General features: G+C 44.4%; 1 protein-coding gene across 1 annotated transcript in view; it reads right to left on the bottom strand.

Moving 5' to 3' along the window:
- Window positions 1-2,515: 2,515 nt before the first annotated feature.
- SLC7A14 (solute carrier family 7 member 14) overlaps window positions 2,516-13,740 on the bottom strand; it is a 53,327-nt gene continuing 42,102 nt past the window's right edge. Inside the window, exon 7 of the mRNA XM_040249029.1 lies at window positions 2,516-5,918. Coding sequence (XP_040104963.1) covers window positions 5,596-5,918 — 323 coding nt within the window. The 3' untranslated portion in view covers window positions 2,516-5,595. The remainder of the gene's footprint in view (window positions 5,919-13,740) is intronic.

Genomic DNA, 13,740 nt, shown 5'->3' on the forward strand with positions numbered 1-13,740 from the left:
TTTCAGAAGACTTCAAGCCCAAAGCTGTTGTGCATTTTGTTAACTCCATACAGGCAGTATACTGTTTAATGACTTCTAACACTATTTTAGTTGATACTACAGAAAATATGTTCACTTTCGATGGCCTTCAAAACGTCCACTAATCCTTTTTGGGCTTTAAGTTCTAAAAAAAGAAGAAAACGTTTTCTTAGAGAAGGAGTTTTGGCGAAAGGCAAGTGCCTAGGTATTTCAAAAGGATGCGTGAGTTACTCAAGCCAAGCAAAAAGAGGAAAGCTTTTTAGAAACGAACTTGCTCCTGAGCGGGAAGAAAGTTAACAACAGCCTCTCCTCTAAAATCTTTGAGACAATGAAAGTAGATACAGGACTATCGGACATGATAGGCGTTTCTTGCTACCCATCATCATTCCAGCTGAGAAATACAATTGCCTTGGGAAAAGAGCATCCGGATTTCCGGTCGTGGCGGAGGCCTGCTGGCTGGGACGCTGTCCTGCGTGCGCGTTGTTCATTTACACGTTACGGGCTCTTTCACTGCGGCACCATTGCTGCGTACAGATTGGCACCCATCTTTCCGAGGGACTCTAGAGGCCCCTGTAGACAAAGGGGTCCTTAGAGTCTGGGAGGTGCATGCATATGGGAGAAACCGAGGCTCCCCGAAAATTTGGGATAGAAAAACGCTCCTGAACAAGTTATGTTCTAAAACAGCAAGAAAATGGAGTGCGAATTTCACGTGGCACATTTGGAGGGCGTGTTTCCTTTGCTCTGTTCTCTCCACTAGCATAAGATACTAAGGCCAGCTTCGGAGTGCTGACTAACCCGAGGGCTTTAGTCCAAGAGTGGACTGCTGATTGCCTCCTGGACTCGGTGAGTTGACCCCAGCTGTGGCTTCAGACACGTTTTCCGATTTCTGACATCTCCACCCAACAAGGCAGTCTAATCAGAGACGCAAAATCAGTAAACCTGTGGCTGACCCTCAGTGGGGTTTCACTGACATCTCAACCCTGCTAAAACCTGGTGAGAAAGTGGACAGCAATTTCTTCTAGTCTTTTAGGCTGATTCTCAGACTCTTGTAGCTTCTCTTTATGTTGCTGTGAAGAGTTATAGCCCCTTGTAAAGGTGATTTCCAACAAGTGGGGTGTAAAGGAGTTCAGGTTCATCAACTCTTTTTGGAATGGGAGAAAATATTTCTTTGAAGGAGTTTGTGTTTTATTTTCCCAATATTACTAGGTTTATATCCTGACCAACCCATAGGTTTTAGAGAAAGAAAGATCATTAAATTCAGTAGTTTTCTCCCTCTGTTTATTAAAAAGGCTCATCATAACCACTATGTTGATATTTGATTAGCTGTTAGTTTGCTGCTAAGAAGTAGAACTGGATTCTTGACCTAATTCTGTCATTCTTTTCCTTTCACTAGTTCAAAGTGGCTTTGTACTCAGGTTTGAGTAAAATCTTGAGCTGCAGTTTTAATTTGAGTTGCAGTTTAGGTTAGGTAGGTGTAAAATGTTGTTAGCTTTGTTGTTTAAACGTTATTACTGAAAATTTTAATGTGGCTGGGAATAACTGTGTTGTCTGTCTACATGTTAAATGAACAAACTTCTCGGCTAATGATGAAATCAGACAGGATTTCAAAGGAAGTATCATATGTTGTTTTAAGTATGGATATTTTTCCCCTTTAATATGTGAAATCAACTTGGAGTGTGTATATATTTATTAACTCCTTGCCTGGGCAGAGGAAGCCACTGCTCCAGCTTCTTAAAGTCCAGCCTTCACTGATTCATACTTTCATCATTTTCTCAGTGCTTCCCCACCCAAGGAGAGCTGGCGAGCTCAGTTCAGCACTCATGTCTATCTGTGCATGAGCCCGGACCTGCCTTCTCAGCATTATTTCCTACAGTTCAAAATATAAATCATGTATTCTTGTCAAACTAGCTTCTTGCTTTCCCTTGAAGGAGACACAGTACAAATTATTAGTCAAGGGATAGTTATCAGCCACAATCTATCCCTTACTCATGCTGATGCTGCACTTGGCAGGCATCTCCTTCATTTCCACCTGGCAAAATTTTGCCCATCCCACAAGGCTCAACACAAGGGCTGCGTTCTCTTTGATCTTTCCATTGGAGGAAGGTCTTTTCCATATTTGAATCTCTATAGCACATAATATGCTCTCCACAAATATTGTTGAATAAGTTATTTCATTTTCCTTTCATTCATCCATCTACCCATCCATCAGATTATCAGATATTTATTGAACACCCACTATAAGCCAGGCACATGTAGTTAGTAAAATCTAGCCCTGAAGCTTTTCTGTGGGTGTCAGTGGTCTAAGCTATTGCAATTCTTTGCCTTCCTGAGGAAAGATTTAGTCTTATCATGCTGAAATACTTCTTGCTGTCATTATCAACAATTTCATTATTTAAGTTGCTCCCTCATTGGCAAATTTAGCAATGCATATCAAGGTTCTCCATTTGTGCACTAAATACACTTCTAGCTTTGTCTTATCCTTTCTTTTCTATTTTTATTTGCCTCACATTCCTCATTTCTTTTTTTTTGTATTATATGTATTTTAATAACCACTTGAAATCCTCTGGAAATGAAGGAGTACTAATAAGTAGCATACATTTAAAAAACCAAATAATTAGCTCCAAGCTATAAATCCATATAATGAAATCTCACTGAAAGAGCTCTTGCTACAGAGGATTCAGTAACATATAGGTCATCCTAGGATGTTGTTCAAGGGGCTAAGTGTCTGAGGTAATTATAGGGTGATCTTACTTTTAATGTGGTCCCACAAATATAGTCTTAAGAAAATGAATTAGGAGATGCTAATATCATTCTAGTGATTAATGATATTTGAAAACTGCACTGTGAAATCTGAGTCTATTTCACAGAGGCTGGGAACCATGAGAGAAAAACATGTCTATTTATCTTGAAAAACTTTCTATCATACTGACTAATTAAAAAAAAAAAAACAAGGTCACTAGTGAAATGACTAACCAATTTAGAGCAATAAAGAGAGCAAAGCTTAAAAAAAATATAGAGATACTATTTGAGAGAAATGACTCCTGGAATGAGGGTGATTTCGAGAGGGTCTTTATGAAATCAGTACCAACAGGGTTTACCAAGTATGAGTTCTCTCTTCTCATGCTACAGAAACTCCACATATCTGCCAGCAGACAGTTGTTACAGTAATACTTACACCTTATTAATAAAAGGAAGCTCTTTCACGCATGTTAAGATTTCGTTATTTTGCATCTGTATTTCTCATATTTCTCTTTGAACACTTTTAATAAATACAGCTCCACCCCATCTGTCTGGATATGTCTCAAGTCTAATAGATTATATTTAAACTAGGCAGATTTGTTCAGTCCTAAGACCAGTTCCAAAGTTTGTTTTCACAAGAAGTACTAATTTAATCTCCAAAGATATATTTCACACACCAGCCACTGTATCTTTATGGTTAATCTTAGGGGAGAGAGAAATGGAATTGCCAAGCATTACATTAAGATGAAAAAATGACCTCAGGAAAACCAGAGTTATAGAGGAATGAAAAAAAAAAGATCTGGAGAACAGTACTTATTTGAATTTAAATGGCATACATTGGCTTTGGGAGGGAAATCCAATTTATTAAAGAAAAACTAGTTTCAGTTAGCCTTTTTATAAATATTATTAGTTTTAAAGCCCAGTTCATCAACCTAGAGGACTTGCCATGTTTGGTTGTTTTGTCTACATTTATCAGGTTCCGGTGCTGCCCTTTCCCTGGGCTGTGAACCTCCAAGGGCAGATGTTACATTTCTTTTTATTCCTATTGTTTAGGATTTGGTGCATTTTTGATCATGGTTAGTTTCACATAAAAATGTGCTTTTGTGTCCTGTCTATAATCCTGAACCATGCCAAGATGGCACAAACCTCAACCTTTAAGAAAGAACAGACCTAAACATTAGTTGATGTTCTGGAAAACTTTTGGCGTAACTCGAGGTCCAGGAGACAGAACAAAGAAGTTACTATTTTGCCCTGCTTTCAGGAAATCCTCACAAAGATTTTAGTTTGATCCAAATTGTGCCTTCACATACATGTGTACACATCTCAAGGTACTGTATGAATCCCTATAACCCAAGACTAGAATGCATAGACCATGTGTTTTTTTCTTGATGCAAATGTCCTCTTCTAGTTTGTTTCTGAGAAAATAATCTTTAAGAGCCCCTCTTACGGTCCAGATTTAGACCTTGAGTGATAAGTCGCTTCAGTCGTGTCTGACTCTTTGCGACCCCATGGACTGTAGCCCACCAGGCTTCCCTATTCATGACGATTCTCCAGGCAGGAATACTGGAGTGGGTTGCCTTGCACTTCTCCAAGGTTTAGACCTTATCAGGTAGATTTTTTTCTCTGGGCTTTAGTGAAACTACTTTGGGAAATAACAGGAAAAATCCATGTCTGAAAGTGAGCTACTCCAGAGGAGTAGGGTTCAGAGTGAAATGTGATCTCATGGAATGTGATTACCTAAGTAGCTATGCTTCAGTATTTTTTGTTTTCGGATTAGCACCCACCAATCAAGTGGTTGCATTTCTCAAAAAACTTCAGAATTTATAATTTTAGAAATCTGAAATAGAGTTTGCAATGTGATCTCAGTGGCTGGGTCACTTCTTCTTGTAAAGCTTTTTTATCTGATCATAAAACAAATAGCCTATTTCTTCAAGGCATATTAGTGCCATGAAATCATGCTCCCACTTTGCCCTCTTTCATCATATCAGCAGGAGCTTAGAGTCTGGTGTAAGAGAAGGCATGACATGACAGAGAGTTAATTTTTGCCAGTGCCCTTCTGGCCTTCACTGCAAGAGATGGTTATTCAGTTTTGGTTTTTGTTTTTTTTTCCCTCCTGGGCATTTAAGTAGAGTTTTGATGGTGCTTCTTACCTTATTATTGGGTCTTACTGTCTTACAGTGAGTCTGAGATCTTTGGGATCATGGTCTCAGAGTTCCCGACCTTTGCTGCATTCTAAAGCTCTAGTTTGGAGACTGTGAGAACCTTGGCGAAGGAAAAAGAAGTAGGCATCACCATGAATTTGTTTTTGTGAGACTTCAGAACAAAATGTTGCTTTCTGAGAAAGTGCCAAGTGCCATGTGGCCTCGAGGAGTGGCTCTCAGCCTAGCGTTCTGAGAACAGGGCTCTGCCCTTGAGATCTCAGGTGGTTGAAATGCTGCCTTGTGCCCAACCCCACCTGCTTTGGCACATCTCCAGGGGTTTCACTCCCTGCTTCTTGGGGCCTTAGTAAGAAGCAAAAAGATTCAACCAGCAAAGCAAAGGCCTGGGAGACACTGCCATCTGCTCTGATGGTTGCACCTGATAGAATTTCTCATAGCTTTTAGTTTAGTTTTTTGTTTGCTTTTGCAAGGGGACTAGTTATGGGACCCAGGTGACGCCCTTCCGCAGAACTGTCGTGAAGAGCAGAGGTGGCAAATGACAGGCTATGACTGGGGACTGACTTTGGGGAAGGCTGGAGTTTTGAAATAAGAGCCAAAGAAGTTTCCACCTTCTAGCCCACAGGTGAAGTTACTGAAAAGAAATTGCCACCATGTCTGCACATTTCTGGTGTGTGTGCTCCTACTCTGGAGAGTAATCTAACTCATCGTTTGCAATCAGGGCCTCTGAGTTCTGTTTGTGTTTGCTTTTGCTCTTCGCCTTGCTACTCGTCCGGGTGTTGGGCTGCGTATCTGACATCTGCTGGTAATAGAAGCCTTTGTCCTCGGCCGGCCCGCCCCAGTTCTCCTGGCTCTCGCCCTCAGTGGCATAGGAGAAGCCCTCCTCCACTGAGAAGGGGTCATCCACGTCGTAGCGCTGGTACGTGCTCTGGTGCAGGGCTTCTTCTCGGGCGCTGATTTCCAGGGTGCTATTCCAGATGCCGTACCCAAAATAAATGAGCATACCTGCAGCGGGGGTGGGGTGAGTGGGGGAAAGCACAGGTGAATAAGCTGTTGTTTGGGGATCCACGCGTCAAGCAGGGGGCTTACTCTCAACGATGAGAGCAGGCCTGGTGGTGGATGTGTTTTCTTTGGTCCGCACAGTGTTTTGAAAAGACTCGACTTAGATGCCATTTAAAAATGGTAGATCTTTAAGCAACCCATGCTTAGAGCAGGAGGACTGACAATGCTGTACCCACATTCCTACATGGAAACTTCTGGCTGGAGGTGAGAACTGGGCATCTCTTTAGTCAGCATATGGCGCACTTGAGGTGACCTCAGTCCCCACTCCCCTGTTGACATCTAGCTCACTATACTCGTGTAGGTGCCAGCCAGGAATTTGCCTTTTCTTTTCTGGTTTAAATAGTTACAGATCACCCACAGTGTACTCCCAGCCTTCTCCTAGCATTTTACGATCCCAGGTTTCCACTTATGGGCTCATTCTTTTATTTCACCACATGTGTGGGTGCTAAGTTGCTTCGGTCGTGTCTGACTTTGCAACTCTATGGACTATGTAACCCACCAGCTCCCTCTGTCCATGAGATTGTCCAGGCACGAATACTGGGGTAGATTGCCACTCCCTTTTCCGGATGATTGCCTCAGCCCGGGATTGAACCCACGTCTCTTCTGTCTCCTACATTGGCGAGCGGGTTCCTTACCACTAGTGCCACCTGGGAAGCCCCATTTTACCACGTAGCAACATGCATCTATGAGCCTGTGATGTACTTTGCCCCTTTTCACTCACCAGGGTCATCATACTTCACTATCACTCAGCTGTCCACTTTCATTTGTGGACTCTCAGTGCCTGTGGACTCTCATGCCACTGTTACGACCTTAGAGTATCTGTCGTGTGATTCTCTGTACAGGTGGTTCTAGTTTATAGACTGTAGAAAACTGGCACTTAATGCTTGTTGAAGGGATGAATGAGAACTCCCAATGAGCATGAAATGTTCAGTGCAACCTCCTTGTTTTGATGTCATTCCAAGCAAAGGAAAGAAGCCTCCCTTCCTAGTTAACCTGTAGCATTATATGGGCTAATGTCTCATTACTATAAGAATTTTTAGGAAAAAAATATGTGAAAATAGTTTGAGAAAAGCCCATGGAGGCTCAGGGCCTGGAATGCTGAGAACCATAGTGTTGGAGGCCAAGGGGCATGATGGTTAAGAAGGTGAGGTCTGAGTACAAATCCTGCCTCCATCACTGTGTAACCCTGGACCAGTTACTGGGCCTCATTGTGCCTCAGCTTTCTCTTGTATGAAATCTCGAGAGTACTATACCAATACAGGGGGCTGCTCTGAGGAGGAAACGACATAAGCAGTGATTCTCAGCCCTGGCTGCACCTGGCGGGTCACCTGGGGAGTTCCTGCACAATCCTGATACCTCATCCCTTGAAGATTCTGATTTAATTGGTCTTCATTGTGACTCAGGTGTAGGTGTTTTTAGAGCTTCACAGGTGATTCCAGTAGTCAGCCAAAGCTGAGAACCCCTGAGATAAGGAACCTTAAAGCTCCTGAGGCAGGAATTCCCTTGCAGTCCAATAGTCAGGATTTACCATTTCATTGCCCTGGGCCCAGTTCAATCCCTGGTTGGGGAACTAAGATCCTGCCAGCCACACAGCTTGGCGAAAAAACAACATTGCCGGTTGGGGCTTCAATATGAATTTGGGAGGGACACAATTCAGTCCATAATATTAATATAGACTAACAAAGGAGATAAAATAGACTCATAAAATACCACTGCAAGCCTTGTGACGTGGCCAAAAAACCCCCCAAACTCTTGATGCGTGTGCTCCACTGCCCACTTTGGCCGTTTGGTGGCCGGGCCACTGCCGTCCCCTTGGTTTTGCAACTCCTTCCAGGTACCAACACATTCTTCTGGGTGACCCTAGTCTCTCTGACTTTGCTAACCCTGTGGGCATCTGCTGGGCTGTTTGCTTAGAACCACAAGGTGAAGCCTGCTTTCCGCTCTGGTCCCCAAGGTATTCTGCTTCCTTTTGAATTTGAAGTGTGTCTTTTTAAGCTTGGATTTCTCCCTTCTTGTCACAAATGACTCTCCCTGCCACCACCACTCCCTCCCCACCTCATTTTCCTGTGAAATCAACTTTCCAGGAGCCAAAGTAAGCAGAGATTTATAGTCCTAATTGGTAATAAATCCTGGAGTTAATCATTGGCAGATGTGGCTGTTCTCAAAGAGCAATTTCATTTTTTCTGAGCATGGATCTTACTCTTTCTTGGCTGGTGCTGGGGGTGGGGTGGGCATGGGGGATAGTTCTTATCATTGTGGAGAACAAGGCACCAAATCGAGGCCTCTTTTAAAAGGGCTACCAGTTTGCTGCTTGGAGAATACCTGTTGGAACCACATTTGAAATGAGAGAGTAAATTTCAGGAGACTGAGTTTATTGTCAGGCACACACCTCCTTTTGCCCAGTTTTTCTTTCTTGCTATCTTTTCTCCTAGACATCCAAGTAGGTGGCAGAGCTTGCCTCCTCTGTCTGCTTGGTGTCTGTTATGTCAGTTCTTTCCTTTTTGATCCCGTTCTCAGATCCTGTTTGTAAGCATGTTGTTTCCCTACTAAACTTAATAAAATTTTTTCTTTTCCCCTTGCCCCTGGCTTCTCTTCTCTGTACTACAGAGGTCATCAAGCACTGGTTTGACATCTATTCTGACAGACCTTCCCCTAACCCTACCAAGTATTGGGGTGTTTTGTCTGATAGACTGTGAAGTGAAAGTGTGAAAGTGTCAGTCGTTCAGTTGTGTCCGACTCTTTGTGACTCCATAGATTGTAGCCCACCCGGCTCCTCTGTCCACGGATTTCTCCAGGCAAGAATACTGGAGTGGGTAGCCAGTCCCTTCTCCAGAGGATCTTCCTGACCCAGGGATTGAACTTGCATCTCCTGCATTGCAGGTGGATTCTTTACTGTCTGAACCCCCAGGGAAGCCCATCAGATAGATTGGTTTATGATAATTCTCTAAGAACTTTGGTGTGATTCCTTATAGAATCATAGATATTTAGAGCTGGGAAAGAGTCTGTGTCCTTGATCTGTTCGAATACCTTCATTTTACAGATGGAGAAATGGAGACTGGGAAAGACTGGGTCACTTGCCTGGGCATGTGAGGGGCAGCACCAGCAGTCCATGAGAGAGAAGGTTCTAGCTTATCCAGCCCTTCACATCCCCTCCCTCGCTGGATTAGAGACTGCCTAGCGCAGAAATAGTCAGTGCGAGCTTAGGTTTTGTTTCGGGAGTGGTTGGGCTTGGAAGGAACATGAGTGTGTGTGTGTGTGTGTGTATGTATGTGTCAGTACGCAAATGTGTCAACTATGATTACTTTGGGAAAGCAACCCATGGAAATGTCCCATAAATATTTATGGGCCTTTTAATGTTTGCTCTGAGCCCCTTACAGTTTCTAAGGTGTGTCCCTCTGTCTTCAAAAGTACGTTTCAAATATGAGGACTGTGCACCCAGAAGCGACTGTGTGCATTGGCCTGACAGCTTGCATAGACAGCTTGGGCACATGTGCTCTCCTAGGGGCTGGTGTTCTGTCTGCCTTTATCTTTCTTGCTGGCCCCTGAGTCAGTTCAGGAAAAGTGGTGTGAGGCAGAGAAGGACTGGAGAAAAGGAAGAATGGAGAGGGACAAAGAAACAGAGGGGAACAAATGAAAGGGGAGCAGAGAGAGAGAGAGGGCGGGCGGGCGGAGAGAAACACGTATTACCATCTGTCACACATAAACAAGGGCTTTGTGTTGGAGGAGTAAACAGAGCTGCTAAAAGCCTCCTGTGTAGGGGCAGCGTGCTTTGTTTCTGCTCCTTTGCAGTTGGCTCAGAGAATGAAGCATGAGGTAGTTTCTGAAAAGTCTGTGGGGATTCTGGGAATCCTGAACCATCTGGACAACACTTCCCCCAGCGCCCCTGGGTGCTGAGGTCCTACAGTGGTGCGGCCTTTCTCCCAAGGAACTAAAAATACTCTACAAGTGTTATCTTGTTTAGATTCCTCCTGAGAATGGTGTGTGTGTGTGTGTAGGTTATGATTATGGCATTTCACAGAAGACTGTGGCACAAGACCAAATACAGGGTTTTCTATAGCTGCATAGTCAGTGTTTAGACTGTGCAGACGGCAGTTTCTTCCAGGTCCTTCCATGTCCTGATCCTGGCTGCTTCCAATTGTTATTTCTCCCACCTACCAGGGGGTGGTTGGAAGGTATATACTAATTGGAAACGAGTTTGCTGAACTTTACTTTTTATAACATTTATTATTTTCTTATTTGTTTATTTGGCTGTGCCGGGTCTTAGTTGTGGCATGCGGGATCTTATAGCTGCAGCATGCGGACTCTAGTTCCCTGACCAGGGACTGAACTGGTCCCTTTGCATGGAGAGCGCAGAGTCTTAGCCACTGGACTGCGAGGGGAGTCCCTGAACTTTACTTTTGAAGAATTTGAAACATACAGAAGTGGAGAGAACAGTATAAAAAGGCCCATGTATTCATCACTAGCTCTTTCCCTCCTGACACCCACTCACCTACCCCTTTCTCTTTAGATTACTTTGAAACAAATTCCTTCCATCCTGTTTTCTCTGTAAATGCTTTAGCAGGTATCTATAAAATAGACTCCTCTAGAAAAATTAACTTAGTCCCATTATCACGTCTAAAAACTAATAATTCCTTAATATCATCTGATATCCAGGAGCATCAAAATTTCCCTGAATTATTTGTTTGGATAGACTCTTCACTTTTTAAAGCTACACACTTATTCCAATGATGCTGTCTTTGCTTGAAATAGGTTTTGGGTCCTATTATTCAGGTTGTCAGTGGGATTGGGTTTATTCTTTTGTAAATCCTTGTGGATGGCAAAGTTTTATCTTTTGACAGTGGATTAGCTTTTAGCATAAGCCAGAAGTCATTTAGAATAAAGTCTCAAGACTAAGGTGGCTAATTGATAAGTAATATTATTTATTCTATTTGTGGATTTAATTCTCCAGTTCCATAAAAACGTAGATCCACTGCTTTGTAGGTATCTATCTGATATCTGAATAAATGAAAGGCAGGTGAAAAATCAGAAGGCAGCCAGCTTTGGTGCTGCAGAGGGTCTTGGAGGCTCCCTGCTAGGCTGGAGTTATTTTTTATGTGATGGATTGTAGATGGGGCATTCAAGGCAGCAACTAGTTAGCAGAAGGCACAGAAGTGTTCCAATATTTTCACAGCAAACATGGCTGTACTGGGCACCCAGTAATGGCAATGAGTCCCATGGGAAGCTGTTTATATGGAAGGTAAATATTCAGAGGGAGGCTCTGGCTTCTTTTCCAGACAGTTCTGTGCCTTTGAGAGGTTCGGGCTGGACGAGGTGAAGGATCATGCCTTCATCCATTGAATGGGCTTTCTTTATGTAACAGGACACCTTGTGATTGGAAAGCCCTTTATACAAACCTGCTTTCTCGCACATCATCCCAGAGGAGTTAAGACCTGCACAGTATGCAGGGACTGAAATGGCATCAGAACTCACATCTCTTGAGTCTGCATGGAGGGCTGCCTATTGGGGGCCTACAGGAAGGTTTGGGATGCTAAGTTGCTTTCACAAGCCTGGAGCACCTCAGTATCAGCTGGCAAAACACCTATTTATTCCACTTGTCTTGGCCCTGTGCAAAGCCCTGTGTCATCCTGTGCAAACTAAACAAATGACCTCAAACCTACAAATGAGATGGGTAAGGGGTCCTCTGGATCATGTGGGAGAAATCCTAGGACAAAAACTCAGCTCTGAAAAGAGACTAGGTGACCCAGAGCTAGACAGATTTCCAACCTGGCAGGTTCTAGCTCAGGTCACGAAGTAGGTTCCTGCTCTCTAGAGTCCCCCAGGAGCTTCCTGTGCCCTGCCCGTGGCTCCACACTCAGTGCCAGAGGGGGTGGGCCACCTGACCGCAGGCTGGGTGGAGCGGTCTCTTTCTGGGGCGCCCATTCAGGCAGGAAGCCCTGCCTGCTGCAGATAACTGAGGCACTTTGTTATGCCCAGAGGCTTTTTTATTTTTTCTAGTCTGGGATCAACTTTCCAAAACAGACACTTGCTGGTGCAGAAATGAAGATAGTAATGAGAAGGTGCCCTCCCATCCAGCACAATCCCCACCAACTCCCACTTTGCTGGTTATTTTTTAAATACCCACAAGCCCTGTTGATTGTAACAACAGTTAGGTTTGTTTAATATGGTGTGGCCAGGAAGAGCAAGGCTCAGGACGAAGTGGAGACCAGAGGAGCTTCTCTTCTGGGCCTGCAGTTGATCTAACATAATGTCATGTTCTTTATGCTTCAGTTTCCCAGCTGCAAAATGGAGCTGGGGGCCTTTATTTTATTCGAGGAGTATAATGGCTATAAGACCAAAGGCAGCCTTCTTAAAGAACATGAAAAACTCCAGCAGTTCCACCTCTAACTCAGCAGAAACCCAACCAAAGCACAAACCCTGTGTGTCCATCGAAATCATGTATAAGAATGTTCGTAGCAGCTGCCATGCTGAATGCCCATGGATACAAGAATGGATAAATACATTGTGGTATGTCAACACTGTGGGATGCTAGACAGCAAGGAGAACAAACAAGCTAAAACTGCAAGCACAAGGGTAGGATGGCCTCACACCTGCACTGCTGAGGGAGAGGAGCCCATCGCTCACTCACAGCACTGCCTGTTCTGGCTGAACCGCACACACCTGTTCCAGGGCCTTCCACTGCGTGGTCTCCTGGCCCTCCAGTCTCAGCCGCCCCCTCCTCCCCAGGTGTCTCCCTGGCCAGCCCAGCACCTCCACCAGCAGGCAGCCTCAGCGGCTACAGGGTTTACCTGCTTCCTCCCTCCCTCTTGGAATCAGCTTGGCTTTGTTGCCATCCTCATCCTGGCCTCTGTGATTTTTCTTTCTCTTCTGAGTATAATTTTGATGTTGAAGCTGACAGTTGTTTTCCCACTTCCTACAAGGAGAATTTCGAACTGATTTATGGGACATATCATTTGGAGTTTTTTCAGTCCCTCTGAGGAAAACCAGGTGGTGCTGGTAGTAAAGAAGCTACCGGCCAATACAGGAGACTAAGAAACGCAGGTTCCATCCCCGGGTTGGGAAGCTCCCCTGGAGGAGGGCCCAGCACCCAGGAATTTGTGTATCTTGGTGCCCTCTCAGGTCGAATGCATGGCCCCCTTCTCTCCCATCTCTTCCCTTCATCACAATGGCTGCTTTGAGTCAGTTTCCAGTAGGATTTCAGATGAGAGCTCAGGCAAAAACCGTGAAGTGTGTCTTCTCTTTGGGATGTTGATGGTTTAGTCCAGGATTTATGAGGTCCGTGCCCAAATCACACGTCCCGTCTGTTCTCTAAAGCTGTGTGTGTGCTAATTTGCTTCAGTTGTGGCCAACTCTCTGCACCCCTATGGACTGTAGCCTGCCAGGATCCTCTGTCTGTGGGATTCTCTAGGCAAGAATGCTGGAGGGGTGCTGGGCCCTTCTCCAGGGGGGCTTCCCAACCCGGGGATGGAACCTGCATTTCTTAGTCTCCTGTATTGGCCAGCGGCTTCTTTACTACCAGCGCCACCTGGTTTTCCTCAGAGGTACTGAAAAAACTCCAAATGAAATCTTGACAACACTTAGACTAAGGGTTATGGCCATGGGGTCACAAAGAGTCAGACACGACTGGAGCAACTTGGCATGCAGGGTAAGGGTACCTGTGAGCTGGTCTAACGGATGGTTAATCTACAATAAAGGCCCTCAGGGACCAGTAGACCTGACTCGTGCCTGGAGAATACCATCACACAGTGTTCTTACTGGTCCCTGCTGG

Source organism: Oryx dammah, unplaced genomic scaffold, assembly GCF_014754425.2.
Source record: "Oryx dammah isolate SB20612 unplaced genomic scaffold, SCBI_Odam_1.1 HiC_scaffold_2, whole genome shotgun sequence".
NCBI classification, from domain to species: domain Eukaryota; kingdom Metazoa; phylum Chordata; class Mammalia; order Artiodactyla; family Bovidae; genus Oryx; species Oryx dammah.